The following is a 16,500-nucleotide window of genomic DNA, read 5'->3' as shown; positions in this document are numbered from 1 at the left end:
ACATTCAGAGGGAGGAACAGAAATCACACACACACACACACACACACACACACACACACACACACACACACACACACACACACACACACACACATCCTGTACTTGCTTGTATCATGTTAGAATCATCAAGTACAAAAAACACACAAATCTATGAATACATTTCCACATCAGCCACTCGAATAACCAAACATAAGAAGACCATACTGTACTTTTTAGAAAAAACTGAACGGCTGCTTAGAGTCGCCGTTACCGTGGTGACCTTCAATATGGCTGCCATATGTAACATTAAATACACCCTCTGCTGCTACACATGGTCTGTCTGTCACCTGAGATCTCTATTGGCTGCAGTAGCTTTTCCACTATACAGTTCTAGCACTACTCGACTCGACTCTACTCGTTTTTTCTGCCTCTCCATCAGGGATAGTACCTGGTACCTGCTACTTTTTTAGTATCTGCTCTGCCGAGGTTCCAAGCGAGCCGAGCCGATACTAAATGTGACGTCATCAGACTGCCGGCCACTGATTGGTCAGAGTGTCACTGGAAGAGTCATGAGCCGTCCCACACAAGAATCAAACCCGCCATTTTTAAATACCAACATCAGCGTTACAGCCATACGGCTCAATTTTCTTGCTTTCCTTCCTTCCGTCTGTCCTTCCTCACTCCTTCTCTCTTTCTTTCCCTTTCTCCTTCTTCCTTCTTTCCTTTCTCCATCCCTTTCTTCCTTCCTTCTGTCCTTCCTCCTTCCCTCCCTCCATCTTTCTTTCCTCCCTCCTTCTCTCTTTCTTTCCTCCCCATGAGAGGAAGAGGGAAGGAGGGAAGGAAGGAAGAAAAAGCACATCTTCCTTCCTTCCTCCGCTTTCATCTTTCCTCCCTTCCTTCCTTCCTTCCTTCTTTCTCTCTCCTTCTCCTACCTTCCTTCCTTCCTTCTTTCCTTTCCTCTGTTCCTCCCTCCTCCTTTCCTTCCTTCCTTCTTCTCACTCCTTCCTCCTTCCTCTATTTCCTCCCTATCTCCTTCTTCTTTCCTCCCTCCCTCCTACCTTCCTTCTTTCTCCCTTCCTTCCTTCCTTCGTTCCTTCCTTCCTTCCTTCCTTATTTCCTCCCTCTCTCCTTCCTTCTTTCCTCCCTCCCTCCTTCCTTTCCTTCCTTCTTCCTTCTTCCTTCTTCCTCCCTTCCTTCCTCCCTCCTTTCCTTCCTTCCTCCCCCTCCTTTCCTTCCTTCTTCCTCCCTTCCTTCCTTGACTCAAGGACAACAGGAGGGTTAAATCACACACACACACACACACACACACACACACACACACACACACACACACACACACACACACACACACACACACACACACACACACCCTCTCTCTTACCTATATATGAGTATATCGTCGGTGGAGCTGTTGTACTGGATCTGGTACATGCGGACCCCTGGTATGTGGTTCTGCGGCGGCCATCTGATGGTAGCAGAGCTGGACGTTAGATCCGACACGCTGACCCTCTGCTGGTCGGACCGGGCCTGGCCCCCGCTGACGTTGGACTTGATGGATGTGGGGATGTCCGAAGGCCCCGGGTCAGGGTCCAGTTTGGGGTCAAAATGCGGGGAGGGGTTGACGACTAGCTCAACGGGAGCCGTGGCCTCTCCAGCAGCGTTAGACGCTATGCATGTGAACTTTCCAGAGTCCTAAAAGTCAAAGGAAGAGAAAACAGAAAACGTTGGTTCTTACTTTTCAGTCTCACCATGAAACCAGTGATAAAGACACAATGGGATGTTATTTCCTATAATAATAATAATCTGTGTAGAATTAATAAAGCATTGAGTTGAACAAATATTTACTCTAAAGCAAATGGTATTTACTGTGCTTGATGTTTTAACCCTTTGTGTCGTCCTCCCGGGTCAAATTGACCCCGTCTGTTTGACTGTTCCTTCCTTCCTTCCGTCTGTCCTTCCTCCATCCCCCTTTCTTCCCTCCTTCTTTCTGTCCTTCCTCCCTTCCTTCTTTTCCTCCCTCCCTTCTTTTCCTCCCTCCTTCTTTTTTCCCTCCTTTCCTTCCTTCTTCCTCCCTTCCTTCCTTCTTTCCTTCCTTCTAACTCCTTTCCTTCCTTCTTCCTTCCTCCCTTCCTCCTTTCCTTCCTTCTTACTCCCTTCCTTCCTTCCTTCCTTCCTTCTTTCCTTCCTTCCTTCCTTCCTTCCTTCCTTCCTTCCTTCCTTCCTTCCTTCCTTCCTTCCTTCCTTCCTTCCTTCCTTCCTTCTTCCCTCCTTTCCTTCCTTCTTCCTCCCTTCCTTCTTTCCTCCCTCCTTTCCTTCCTTCTTTCTCCCTTCCTTCCTTGCCTCGAGGACAACAGGAGGGTTAATTCAATAAAAGCTGCATGAATCTGAAGTCATTCAGGTGTTCAAAAATTGTTGAATAAATTACATATTAAGCTTTTTATGCAATCATTTTGTGCATATTAAGTCTTCAGTGTTGATGGAAATTGAACAAAGCCACATTAAGCTGTATACTGTTCAACAATGTAGGCTTATGCTGTCTTTACAAACACAACAAAGTAGATTATAAAGTGCTTAAAACTAATTAATTTTGGTATTTTAATCATAGACTGTATATATAATGGACGTAACATCCGTGACGTCACCCATTGGTTTGTGGACTGCTGCTCGGAGGCCAATAGTATCGGATCTGAGCAGCGGCATCTTTAAAATTTCAGGTGCATGCCGGGAAAAATAAAAACATGGATTCTACTTATATGGGCATCAGGAGGAGCATGAGGCGCCCTCCTGAACCTGTGAACCAATCAACCTGTCAATCACGACGTAGCCACGCCCTAATGCATACCCTGCTTTATCGTCACATATAAAATCAGGGAGGCCAAAATGTCACAAATGAACATCATACTGCATTGAAGAAGGCTTTAAACTAGCAATTGAGACCATAAACACATTTTGAAAACGTTTACTGAGGTTAGAAATCAAGTGAGAAGTTGGTGAATTCTCCATTGACTTGTATAGAGACGGAAGTCCTTTTGACACCAAAACAGTCGTCCCCTGGTGGCCTTTTGATAGAATGCAGTTTTAAGTTACTTCCTCGTTGGCCTCATTTCAGAGGACCGGAACTCCCCGCCTGATTTTAATCAGTACAATTAAAAGTCATTGCCTGACAATGTGATCAGCAGTTTTACTATATTAAATATTAAATCCCCTTTCTACCTTGACGGAGGCTTTGAGGATGTCCAGCGAGCCGTTCTCGTAGCAGATGGTTCTGGACGTGTTGCCGATCAGCTTTCCGTCGGGGCTGACCCAGTGTGTGGACGGTTCAGGGTCTCCGATGGACTTACAGCGCAGGCTCACCTCCTGACCCTCCATCACAAACATCTTGGAGGTGTGACGAGTTATCATCGGTGGTTCACACACAAACTCCTCCTGTCAGGGGAAAAACAACAAATGTGAGTCACTCTGAAGGAAATGATACATAACACTTCAAAAAGCCCGTTATTAATACCTGCAGTAAAACTACAGGCTAATCAATCATAAGTGCCCTCTATCAAAGGACACGTTGATTAACCCTCCTGTTGTCCTCGAGTCAAGGAAGGAAGGAAGGAAAGATGGAAGGAAGGAAGGAAGGAATGATGGAAGGAAGGAACTAAGGAAGGAAGGAAGGAAGGAAAAAAAGGAAGGAGGAATGAAGGAAGGGTCAAATTGACCCCGTCTATTTTGACTGTTCCTTCTTTCCTTCCTTCCTTCCTTCTGTCCTTACTTTCCTCCATCCCCCTTTCTTCCTTCCTTCTGTCCTTCCTTCCTCCCTCCCTTCTTCTTTCCTTCCTTTCCTTCCTCCCTTCCTTTTTTCCTCCCTCCCTCACTCTTTCTCTCTGTCTTTCCTCCCCCCTACCTTCCTCCCTTCCTTCTTTCCTCTGTCCTTCCTCTTTTCCTTTCTCCCTCCTTCCTTCCTTTCCTTCCTCCCTCCATCCCCCCTCCCTTTTTTCTCCCTTCTTCCTCCCTTCCTTCCTTCTTCCTCCCTTCCTTTCTCCTTCCTCATTTCCTTCCTTGACTCGAAGACAACAGGAGGGTTAAAGACCTGCTGAGATTTCAGTTTACGAAAGAGACGAACAACAGCACATGGTACAAATGAGATAAAATACCCAAGGGGGTGTTTAGAGAAAACATGTCACTTCAAAAGAGACAAGAGAGAGAGAGAGAGAGAGAGAGAGAGAGAAAGAGAGAGAGAGAGACAAGAGAGAGAGAGAGAGAGAGAGAGAGAGAGAGACAAGAGAGAGAGAGAGAGAGAGAGAGAAAATCCTGGTTTGCACTTCCTCTTCTCTTGCAAAACACTACATTTCCTTTTCAAATGGCCTCTGATTGGCTTCCAGCACTGTGTGTTTTTCTAACTGTAGAGTTTAAGATTGAGTTCAATTGTTTGCAGAAGAAGATTAAGTGATCTCAGAGTTTTTTTCCAGCCCTTGCATTATGTTAAAAACCCACCCACTGGCACCTAAGCCTGTCTAAAGCTGGCCAAAACCCTGGCGGAGTATTACTGCAAGGCCAAACAGGGCCATGCAAAGGCTTAGCAGGGCTATACTCATCATTCCTATAGCACTCTAGCTGCCTCTCCAAAACATTTTTTTTCTGATTCCTTCTTGAGCCCTCTTCCTTCCTTCCTTTCCTTCTTTCCTTCCTTCCTTCCTTTCCTTCTTTCTTCCTTCCTTCCTTCCTTCCTTCCTTCCTTTCTGTCTTTCCTCCCTCCTTTCCTTCCTTCTTCCTCCCTTCCTTCCTTCCTCCTATCCTTCCTTCTTCCTCCCTTCCTCCTTCCCATCCCTCCTCCCTCCTTTCCTTCCTTCATCCTCCCTTCCATCCTTTCTTCCTCACTCCCTTCCTTCCTCCCTCCTTCCTCACTTCCTTCCTTCCTTTCCTTCTTTCCTCCCTCCTTTCCTTCCTTCTTCCTCCCTTCCTTCCTCCTTTCCTTCTTTCTTCCTCCCTTCCTCTCTTCTTGAGTCTTGTTACCAGCAGAGATGATAGCTGACCTGATGACCGCCAGGCTGTAGCATCAAATAAACCACTAGTGCCTTTCAGTCGTGTATTACAGTCTAACCCTCAATTGCTCCTGTGAAGCGGGAGAGTAAAAGTAAAAGGCTGTGATTGAACTGGTGCTGCTCCCCCGGTGTGAGTGTGTGGAAGTGTGAAGTTTGGCATTAGGAAGGGAAGAATATGAATAACTCATTCTGCCTTTTTTTTATTTTTATGGATGAATAAAATATCAGTTTTTCCTAATAACACTCAAATTCCCAACTGGTGTCAGTTTTTTTTTTCATTTTATGAGAATAATTCGCCCTCTATACTGTTCAACAATGCTGTCCTGTTGTCTTCGAGTCAAGGAAGGAAGGGAAGAAGGAAGGGAGGAAGAAGGAAGGAAAGTAGGGAAGAAGGAAGGAAGGAAGGAAGAAGGAAGGAAGGAAGGAGAGGAGGGAGGGAGGGAGGAAGGGAGGAAGAAGGAAAGAAAGGAGGGGAGGAGGAAGGAAGGATGGAAGGGAGGAAGAAAAAAGAGGAAGGGAGGAAGGACAGAGGAAATAAGGAAGGGAGGAAGGTAGGGTGGAGGAAAGAAAAGAGAGAAGGAGGGAGGGAGGAAAGAAGGAAGGGAGAAGAAAAGGAAGGAAGGAAGGAAAGAAGGGAGGAAGAAGGAAGGAAAGGAGGGAGGGAGGAAGGGAGGAAGAAGGAAGGAAAGTAGGGGAAGAAGGAAGGAAGGAAGAAGGAAGGAAGGAAGGACAGAAGGAAGGAAGAAAGGAAAGAAGGAGGGAGGGAGGAAGGACAGACAGAAGGAAGGAAGGGAGGAAAGAAGGAACAGTCAAAACAGACGGGGTCAATTTGACCCGGGAGGACGACACGAAGGGAGGAAGGTACAAACACAACATAGTAGTGCTTAGAATTAATAAAACATTTTTTTTTATGGCCTGTCGGATAAGAATCGGCGCAGTTGCAATAAGCAGTGGAGCAGCTTTCATCGATTTTGAAAGTAGGAATTCCCTCGGTGGCTGACGGCTAATGTCTGACCTGGGATGGATGTAGTGGAGGCCTCAGTTGTCCTTGCAGTGGAAAAGAGGCTATTAACTCTCTCTCTAAGTATTAATATGCTCAGACACTTTGGTGACACGGAGGTCTCTGGGACCGACCTCTTTACAAAGTTAATCTTCTTATACTGATCCTACAGCAGCTTCCTGAAGGAGGCCACGCTATTACCCGAGGTGAGGCAAAGGTCTCTCTTGGTATCATCCTCTAGATGATACCCAATTAATCCCATCTTTATCTCACAGAGCTCTTCACTTATCATTGGAGCTCTCAAATAGCCCAGAGGGGTTTCTGAAGAAGCTCCAGGTGAGGCAGAGATCTTTATATATCATTCTTTCCTTCTTCCTTCCTTCCTTCCTTCCTTCCTTCCTTCCTTCCTTCCTTCCTTCCTTCCTTCCTTCCTTCCTTCCTTCCTTCCTTCCTTTCCTTCTTTCCTCCCTCCTTTCCTCCCTCCTTCCTCCTCCTTCCTTTCCTTCCTTTTCTCCTTTCCTTCCTTCCTCCTTCCTTCTTTCTTCCTCCCTTCCTTCCTTCCTTTCCGTCTTTCCTCCCTCCTTTCCTTCCTTCTTCCTCCCTTCCTTCCTCCTATCCTTCCTTCTCTTCCCTTCCTCCTTCCCTTCCCTCCTCCCTCCTTTCATTCCTTCCTTCCTCCTTCCTCCCTCCTTTCCTTCCTTCTTCTTCCTTTCCTTCCTTCTTCCTCCCTCCCTTCCATCCTTCCTCCCAGCTTTCCTTCCTTCTTTCCTTCCTTCCTTCTTCTTTCCTCCCTCCTTTCCTTCCTTCTTCCTCCCTTCTTTCCTTCCTTCTTCCTCCCTTCCTTCCTTCCTTCCTCCCTCCCTCCCTTCCTTCCTTGACTCGATTACAACAGGAGGGTTGAGACATCTGCAGAGGCTTTGCTTTGGTGGCTTTTATAATGTGACTATTATGCATCATCAATATAACAATAAATAACAATAATAACCACACTGCTGCAAACATGCAGACACAGGATATAACTTGTGTTATATTGTAATCCATTCATTTCAGGCATATAATAATAACAATGCTCCATAATTCTGTATTTATTGACGTTAACTGTTTTTTTATTGTTCTGCATGCTTGAACATTATTTCTACATTATTATTTCATTTTTTATGCACTACTCTAACCCGCCTTCATAACATGTCTCCAAGGATTCTTCTAATGCAAAACAAATCCCTTTGTAATGTTTATCAATGTGCACCGTCCCCGTTAAATAACCCGATGAATAAGTAAGCCTACGTGCATGTGAGTAAAGGTCAAACACAGGACCAGCTCCGTTTATATTTAATCCTACACTTGTGTTTACAGCAGCATGGACTGTAATCTTTCATATTCCCCTTTATGTTTCCTCCAGCTCTACTACAGTATATTACAGTTTTTCTATACAAAGAAAGCAGAGATGCATAATAAAATGTCACGGTTGTGTTTTTTGCATGATGCCAAACATTGAAAACAGTACAGGCAGTGTAACATCTGTATTCTGCATGATGGACTGAATCAGTGTGTAATCATAAATCTACATTTCTACATACAGTACGTATTCCCTGCAAGGTCCTCAGTTTAAACTAGGTCCCAAGTAGCCATGGCAACAATACCTTTAGCTTGAACCCTTACATACTGTTCATACTGCCCCATTTTTATATTTGAGAGCTGTAAAAACATTTCTTTTAGGCAGACTTTTCCTAATGTGACCAACAGTTAACAAATATGTTAATAAAATCCTTCTTCCCTCTGTCTTTCTTTCCTTCCCTTCTTCCTTCCTTCCTTCCTTCCTTCCTTCCTTCCTTCCTTCCTTCCTTCCTTCCTTCCTTCTTTCCTTCCTCCCTTCCTTCTTTCCTCCTTCCCTCCCTCCTTCTCTCTTTCTTTGCTCCCCATTACCTTCCTTCTGTCCTCTGTCCTTCTTTCCTTCCTTCCTCCCTTCCTCTTTTCATTTCTCCTCCCTCCCTGCCTCCCGCCCTCCCTCCCTCCCTCCCCCCTCCCTCCCTCCTTCCTTCTTTCCTGCCTCCCTCCCTCCCTCCTACCTTCCTTCCTTCCTTCTTTCCTCCGTGCTTCCTTCCTTTCCTTCCTCCCTTACTTATTTCCTTTCCTTCCTTCCTTCCTTCCTTCCTTCCTTCCTTCCTTCCTTCCTTCCTTCCTCCCTTCCTTCTCCCTCCCTCCTTTCCTTCCTTCCTTCTTCCCTCCCTTCCTTCCTTGACTCTAGGACAACAGGAGGGTTAATTGACATCATCGAGGTACTTCATTGGTTTTAACATGATAACACTTTGGTTGTAGCATCAACATATTTCTGCAGAAACTTTAACAAACCTCCTTTATGGTCCAGAAGTATTTTCCAGCCAATTCTTTAGGTGAAGCGCAGGTCTCCAGGTCGTCCTCTCGGGTCACTCTGCGGAGCCAGACCAGCTCACAGTTACAGTGGAGAGGATTCCCGCCGAAACTCAACACCAGCGCCGTGAGAGGAGATCCCTTCATCTTAGCGTAGACAGGTATCCGCAGGAACAACGGGTCCGGAGGAATCTTCTTCAGCTTGTTGGATGTCATGTCCAGTCTGGTGATGGGAGACAGAAACAGAGGAAGGATCAGTTTATGAGTTTCATCTCATTTTAAGGCATGTAGAGGACCAATGCATGTAGTCCACCAAGCTCTATCCTGAGTAGTTTTCATCAATCTAAAAAACGTCAAAGTCAGCGACTCGGGAGAATAGAAAAGAAGGAAAAGAGGGGAAAAAGGAAGGAAGGAAAAAATAATGACTTGGTCAATAAAACAATTAAGTTTGTTTCTTGCTGATTGCACACTTTACTTTCACGTCTACACTCAAAGCAGACACTTGAAAAGAAGAATGTTCTTTGATCTTCATCCCGAAAAGCATTATGACCAGTATGTGGTCCATCCCCCTTTCTTCCTTCCTTCTGCCCTTCCTCCCTCCCTCCCTCCTTCTTTCCTCCCTCCTCCCTCCCTCCTTCTCTCTTCTTTCCTCCCCCTACCTTCCTCCTTTCCTCTGTCCTTCCTCCCTTCTTCTTTTCCTTTCTCCCTCCCTCCTTCCTTCTTTCCTCCCTCCTTTCCTCCGTCCTTCCTTCTTTTCCTTCCTCCCTCCTTCCCTCCTTCCTTCCTTCCTTCCTTCCTTCCTTCCTTCCTTCCTTCCTTCTTCCTTCCTTCCTTCCTCCCTCCTGTCCTTCCTTGCTTCTTTCCTTCCTTCCTCCCTCCCTCCCTCCCTCCTTTCCTTCCTTCCTTCCTTCCTTCCTTCCTTCCTTCCTTCCTTCCTCCCTCCCTCCTTTCCTTCCTTCCTTCCTTCCTTCCTTCCTCCCTCCTTTCCTTCCTCCTTCCTTGACACGACGACAACAGGAGAGATTTTGCATGTGGAAAAAATATCTAATTAAAGCAGAACTAGATGTAGCAGGATGAAGGAAGTTCACCCAAAACATAAATCATATTTCATCAGGATATAACATCCAATGGCGGACAAATATCTGCACCAGCTCTGGGAAATGAACACTAAACATTGGACCTGATGGCTTGTAATGATGTTGTGGATTCAAGCGTTTGCTGCTGTCCCTCCAGAAATATCCGACCACGACGATGACTTAACGAGAGGTTAATAGTTGCTGAGAGCAAGCGAGCATGTTGCACTTTAATTATTTCATTTCATGAGCCTTGTGATGTATTAATTTGTGCATTATTTATATGCATGTGTGTGTCAGTGAATGCTAACCTATGCACAGAGTTACAAAAAGCTGCTCAGTAGGTTTTGGGTCTCCAGGGCAAAATAACCCATTACAGCCTTTTTTAATAAATGCATGAATTTATCCAGAGTCGCGGAAGGTTTTTTTTCTTTCTTTCACATCAATGGTTGTTATTCATTGGGACGTAAATTGAAATTGATTACTGTTAATGGGTTTCAAACATTATTCTGTGCCAGTAGAGTAAAACTACTCAGTGCACACATGCAGCCACATGCCACAATCTTTGTTTATGAAGCACTTTTTAAAAAGGCCAAATGGTAAGTGTTTTACAAGTCAGACACCATTAAAAACTGTATAAATAAAATGCTGAATTAGTTTAAAAAATACCTTCCTAATAAAGGCTGTGTGGAAGGTTAAACTGTGGTTGCTATTTAAATTCCCTAAACAGAATATAAATAACTTGGTTTTATGTTTTCCATTTTGTCGATTGTTGTTTATCACCCAATTCTTTAGAAAACTTATTGGCACAAGTTTTAAACATATTTTTGGAAATTATAGTAAATAGGCCTCATTTTGAAACTATACCTAATTTTTGAGTTAAAAAAAGCAGAAATTATGAATTATGTTTTAACTAAATTTAAGATCAGAGGAAAATATGCTAGCTGATGGACTTTATAATGGAAATGGTGAAGTTTGTTATCACATTACTTATACCGGCAGTTTGCAATTAAAAGTGTGGTGCAAGGAAAGAAGGAAGAAGGGAAGGAAAGAAGAAGGGAGGGAAGAAGGAAAGAAGGAAGGGAGGAAAGAGAGAAGGAGGGAGGAGTAAAGAAGGAAGGAAAGGAAGGAAGAAGGGAAGGAAAGAAGGAGGGGAGGAGGAAGGAAGGAAGGAAGGGACAGAAGGAAGGAAGAAAGGGGGAGGGAGGAAGGACAGACGGAAGGAAGGATTTTTTCTTGATTTGGTGAGAAGTCGCTTTGTTGTCCTGAACTCAAAAAGTCTGATCACATTATTTTCATAAGAAGTTTTACAGAGGATTTTTATTTTAGATCTTTAGTGAGAATTGTTTCATTTTAGAAAAAGATATTATTCCTAAACACAAGGCTGCAGTATGCTGTAATGTAATGTGATGTTTCAGTTTGCTGTGGAGACTATTATGTTCTGCAGTTTGAAGTGATTGCGGGGGAAAGGGAACCAAGGTTCATCTGTGTGTTTGACGAGTCGAAGCCAATAATAATAACTTCAGATTCCTCCGTCTTTAGCGGCTGAATGTGTGCAAACACTCACAGATCTTTGAACAGAGGAGCAGAGCAACGATCTGCGCTGTGGAGGAGCAGTCCGAGGTCACTGATTCAAATTGCCATTCGGTTTTGGAAGTCATTGAGGGCTGTAACATTTACCGTCAACCGCTCCTGACATGCCCCCGGGGCAGGAAGCTGAGCCCCTCCAGATGCTCCAGTGGAGCTGCTGTACAGACCTGCTCACACTGGGCATCTCCCAGCTGTGTGAGTGTGCTGCTGAACAGGAGCTTGGCTGCAGAGTAAAATGAGCCGCCAAAACTCAACTTCTCTTAAACCGAGGCCTGATAAGAAGAGATTTCCTCTGATATCAGTTCAACTGTATCCCGACTAAAGCTTTAGTTTTATTCCTAATTGATCATAAAATCAATTAAATGTAAAAGCGGCTCATTGGGGATTGATATAGTAAGGATAAATAATTCATTTGATTCCAGATGATGCAGTCAAAACAAAGCAGAATGTTATATATTCTTCAAATAATAATCATACCCATGTTTTATGTCAAACTCATTTTCATTCAAGGGCCACATACCGACCAATTTGATCTCATGTGGGCCGTATCATTAAAAAGATGGAAGGAAAGAAGGAAGAAAGGAAGGAAATAAGAAGGGAAGGAAGGAAAGACAGGCAACAGGAAGGAGGGAAGAAAGGTAGGAAAGACAGACAGTGAAGGACGGACAGACAGACGGAAGGAAGGAAAGAAGGGAGGACAGACGGAAGGAAGGAAAGAAGGAAGGAAGGAAGAAAGGAAGGAAGGACAGAAGGAAGAAAGTAAGGAAGGGCAGATGGAAGGAAGGACAGATGGAAGGAAGGAAAGAAGGAAGGTAGTAAGGACCGAAGGAAGGACGCTACGTCTGAGACATAGACTGTATATAAGAAATGTTCTTTTGACACCAAAATGGTCGCCCCCTGGTGGCCTTTTGATAGAATGCAGTTTTAAGTTACTTCCGCGTTGGCCTCATTGCAGAGGACCGGAACTCCCCGCCTGCTACAAACACATCTCGCTTAGGATTGATCATTTGATCCTGACCTGGCCAGTTTATGCAGGTTGGAGAAGATTCCCTCGGGGACGCTCTCTATGAGGTTGTGGTCCAGACTGAGCGTGTTGACGCTGACCAGCAGGGCGATCGTATCCCAGGGAATGTTCACCAGGTTGTTGTAGCTCAGATCCAAATCCTCCAGAGTCTCTAGGAAGTCCTGAAAGAAGAGACAGAGACAGAGAAGGTGAGCACAGTAGAGGAACATTTAACCCCGTCTGTTTTGACTGTTCCTTCTTTCCTCCCTTCCATCTTTCCTTCCTTCCTCCCTCCTTCTTTCTTTTCTCTCTCTTTCCTCCCTTCCTTCTTTCCTTCCTCCATCCCCCTTTCTTCCTTCTTTCTGTCCTACCTTCCTCCCTCCCTCCTTCTTTCCTTTCCTTCCCTCCTTCTTTCCTTTCCTTCATCCCTTCCTTCTTTCCTCTCTTCCTCTTTTCCTTTCTCCCTCCCTCCCTCCATCCCTCCCTCCTACCTAACCATTCTTTCCTTTCCTCCCTTCCTTCCTTCCTTCCTTCCTTCCTTCCTTCCTTCCTTCCTTCCTTCCTTCCTTCCTTCCTTCCTTCCTCCCTTCCTCCCTCCTTTCCTTCCTTCCTTCTTCCTCCCTCCCTTCCTTCCTTCCATCCTTCCTTCGTCCCTCCCTTCCTTTTTCCTTCCTCCCTTTCTTCCTTCCTTATTCTTCCCTTCCTTCCTTCCTTCCTCCCTCCCTTCCTTCCTTCTTCCTTCCTTATTCCTCCCTTCCTTCCTTGACTCGAGGACAACAGGAGGGTTAAGAAAATAAAGAACAAGATATATCAGACACAATACTTGTCAGTAGTTCAGTTTGTTGTTTTTTTTTATCGAAATATAAAGAAAAATATAGAAAAATCAGCAGAACGATCCTTGAAGTGTTTTTCACTTATTTATTGGACTTTGCATGTTTTTTTTAAATCTCTCTTTATATGGTAGTTTAATTAGTGCTGTGCATGTGCAATCTTTGTGTGTATATACATTATGTAAATGTCTATTTCTGGCAAATATAAAATAGTTTTTCCTCTTTTATTTCTTAGATAAAAAGTGTTGATTTATTTAAAATACAGTGAAGGATACAGGAAGGGACACACGATGAGGAGGAAAGGTGAAGATGGAAAGAAACAGAGATGGCAGAGTAAAGGAAGAAAGGACGGATTAGGGGGAAAAAGGTGGAAGAAAAAAGTACCAGAAGAAAAGGATAATAGGGGAGAAAAAGGGTAAGAGAAGGAAGGAAATGAAGAGAATAGAAGAGGGAATGGATAAGAATGGAGGGTTCATGCATCCACGAAGTGTTTATGAGAGAAGTTTAATGAGAGGAAAAGAAATATATTCAGATTTGGATGGAGAGATAAAGTTTGAAAAGAAAAAAAAGGGGGATTAGGAAGAAAAAGGAGGATTTGGAATAACAGAGAAAGAAATGGAGATCAATTACCATTATCAATGGTGTACATTCAAAGCAAGTTGTTTTCTCTAATTGCCTCGATACAATTCTCATAATCAGTGAACAGTTCAAATGCCACAAGTCAGCACAAATTACAAACAGCATAAATACAAAGAGACGGAGAAGAAGTGAGGGGGAAAAAGGAAGGAGAGAGATAACAGCCTGTTGATCTGCCAAAATGTTGTTGTCATTGCTGTAATTGCTCTTATAATTCACACAATCAGGCCACTGTTGAATGTCACAATTACTCAATTATCATTATAGTAATCTGTGCTTTATTGCTTACTGAACACAAAGAGACTCAATCCTCACTGACGAAAACAAACTTTAAGAGATGAGAGAAGTTCAAAGAGCTCTGCAGGCTGAAACCGGCCCCTGAAATTAAAGGTTTGCCCCCCCTCGAGAAAGATCATGACATCAGCTGTTTGTTACCGACCACTGAATCATGTTGACGTTCGGTGTCAGACAGGATTGGTTTAAATTGTTTGACACTGGAGACTGGAGCCAACTTACAATCGTCTAACAAGTCCTCATACCCAAATAAGAAAACTGTCAGTGTCTTCCAAAGTGACAGATGAGTGTTTTCTGATCTGCAACCCTCATGGTGAAGGTTTGATTAAGTTCATACAGCTAAAACTACTTGGGTAAGGTTAGAGAAAGATCCTTTTTATTGTTAGAAGAAACCAATGTTGAGTCTTGGTAAGCGACAAGATATAAAACATGGTCTCCTTTGGTGAGAAGACCCAATCATCCATCCCCATCCTCTTTCCTAGAGGTGAATAAATCCATGCATCCATCCAAGCATCCATCCACCCATGCATCCATCCATCCATGCATCCATCCATATATGCATCCATCCATCCATCCATGCATCCATCCATCCATCCATCCATCCATCCACCTATGCATCTATTCATCCATCCATCCATCCATGCATCCATCTATCCATGCATCCATCCATCCATCCATGTCTCCATCCATCCATGCATCCATCCATTCATCCATGCATCCATCCATTCATGCATCCATCCATCCATCCATCCATCCATCCATCCATCCACCTATGCATCTATTCATCCATCCATGCATCCATCCATGCATCCATCTATCCATGCATCCATCCATCCATCCATGTCTCCATCCATCCATCCATGCATCCATGCATCCATCAATGCATCCATCCATGCAAGTATCCATCCATCCATCCATCCATGTATCCATCCATATATGCATCCATCCATCCATGCATCTATCCATGCATCCATGCATCCATCCATCCATGCATCCATCCATCCATCCATGCATCCATCCATCCATGCATCCATATATGCATCCATCCATCCATCCATCCATCCATATATGCATCCATCCATCCATCCATGCATCCATGCATCCATCCATCCATCCATCCATCCATCCATGCATCCATCCATCCATCCATCCATGCATCCATCCATCCATCCATCCATGCATCCATTCATTTTCTGCTGCTTATTAGAGGCCAGGTCATTTATCTTTCATTTTATCATTATCATCTGCAGTATTTGTCATAATGTGAGAAATTCATCCTGGAATTCAACCTTTAATTTATAGGTTCTGTTTCCTGTTTAATTTTAGTTATATTGATTATTTAATTAGAGAAGTAGAACTTATTCTTTGACAACAACATCAGTGAAAGTCTTAGCTGGGAAAGATGAAGTGACTAAGGGTGGAAAGACAGGGTCAGATTGACAGAGAGAGAGAGAGAGAAAGAGAGAGAGCATGAGTGAAGTTGTGAAGTTCAGGCTAAAGTTCAGAAGGTCCGGTCCATTAGTGAGTTCAGCGGTTCCCGTCTCTCTGAGCTGTGCGGTCCTGTTAGAGGTCTGAGAGTTGACATCCTGAGGGAACACTTTGGCACTTCAGTGTTGGACTTTTAATGAGCAGAGAAAGGACAACATAATTTAAAGAAGGAGAAGAAGAAGAAGAAGAAGAAGAAGGAGGAGGGGAAAGCAGTTTTTATTTTTAGGGACAGGTTATTAAAAAGGTGTCCAGCTGGGCGTTGGTGGTTCTGTTGGACCTCTGAGTCAGGCCGACGCAGCACTTGACCCTCAGCACCAGACTGAGGAGCTTTAATTGACTTTGCAATAACTTTTTTTTTTTTGAACTGAGAATCTTGGCAGAGCATTTCTAACCGCTTTGGTTATAAATTATTAAATTTGTTGGCAACAGAAATCCTCATTTTTTGGAGCTTAAAAGTGACTTTGACTTTGTTATTGTAGCGTAGAGGAACTTTCTCCTGGTGGCAGCAGGGTCATTTCCTCTCAAAAACCCATTCCCACCCCCCTTGATCCAAATTAGAAAGTGTTTTTCGTCCATTTTGAAAGCAATTATATAATTATAATATAAAATACTAAATTCTTGTTACTTACTGGCGAGACAAAAACTTGCAAATAGCACCACAAAGATTAGTTTTTTAATTCAAATTATAATTTAGAACTGATAAAGGCTGACGGTAATTGGGTAATTTTGTCAAACAAGATTAATTTAACTAACTAAATAGTGTGGTCCCATTTCTGCATAATATTCCTTTCTGAAATAAAATTGAATCAAATTAACAAAGTAGAAATGAAAGAAAGAGAAACTTCAGTCTGTTTTTCCTCTTAGGCTTAAATACGGAAGCCCCCGAGGGTCAAAACATGGATTCATGTCTCAAATAACTCAAAGCATTAAAATATTAATGATTTTTAATGGGTCGTTTTTGATGCCTCATTGTTTCACGGTCATTAAGTAGCTTTGGTTTAAAAGACTGGAGGAATGAGTGGACTTTAAGGGCCTGATTTACTAAGATCCCAAATAGTGGGTACTAAATTGCGTGCACAGGGCAATAGATTGCGTGTTTCGTTTTTCATGCGTTTTGCAGGTGATCTACTAAGAATAACTGTGTAAATGAAAACAGGTGCAACAGGGTGGAGACAGCAGTATTTAAATGAGAGTTTTGTGTCTTTATGGA

The 16,500-nt window shown here is 43.6% G+C and overlaps 1 protein-coding gene across 2 annotated transcripts in view; it reads right to left on the bottom strand.

Moving 5' to 3' along the window:
- Positions 1-1,356: 1,356 nt before the first annotated feature.
- The window catches only part of si:cabz01090165.1 (uncharacterized protein LOC100333421 homolog), a 35,184-nt gene continuing 20,040 nt past the window's right edge, over positions 1,357-16,500 (bottom strand). For both annotated transcript variants that reach the window (XM_062418576.1, XM_062418575.1), the window contains 4 exons: positions 12,058-12,224; positions 8,359-8,599; positions 3,193-3,405; positions 1,357-1,671 (listed from right to left, as the gene is read on the bottom strand). In XM_062418576.1, the coding sequence (XP_062274560.1) occupies positions 1,357-1,671; positions 3,193-3,405; positions 8,359-8,599; positions 12,058-12,224 (936 nt within the window). The remainder of the gene's footprint in view (positions 1,672-3,192; positions 3,406-8,358; positions 8,600-12,057; positions 12,225-16,500) is intronic.

The sequence above is a fragment of the Scomber scombrus genome, chromosome 5 (genome assembly GCF_963691925.1).
Source record: "Scomber scombrus chromosome 5, fScoSco1.1, whole genome shotgun sequence".
NCBI lineage: Eukaryota > Metazoa > Chordata > Actinopteri > Scombriformes > Scombridae > Scomber > Scomber scombrus.
This window is presented reverse-complemented; position numbering and strand designations above follow the sequence as displayed.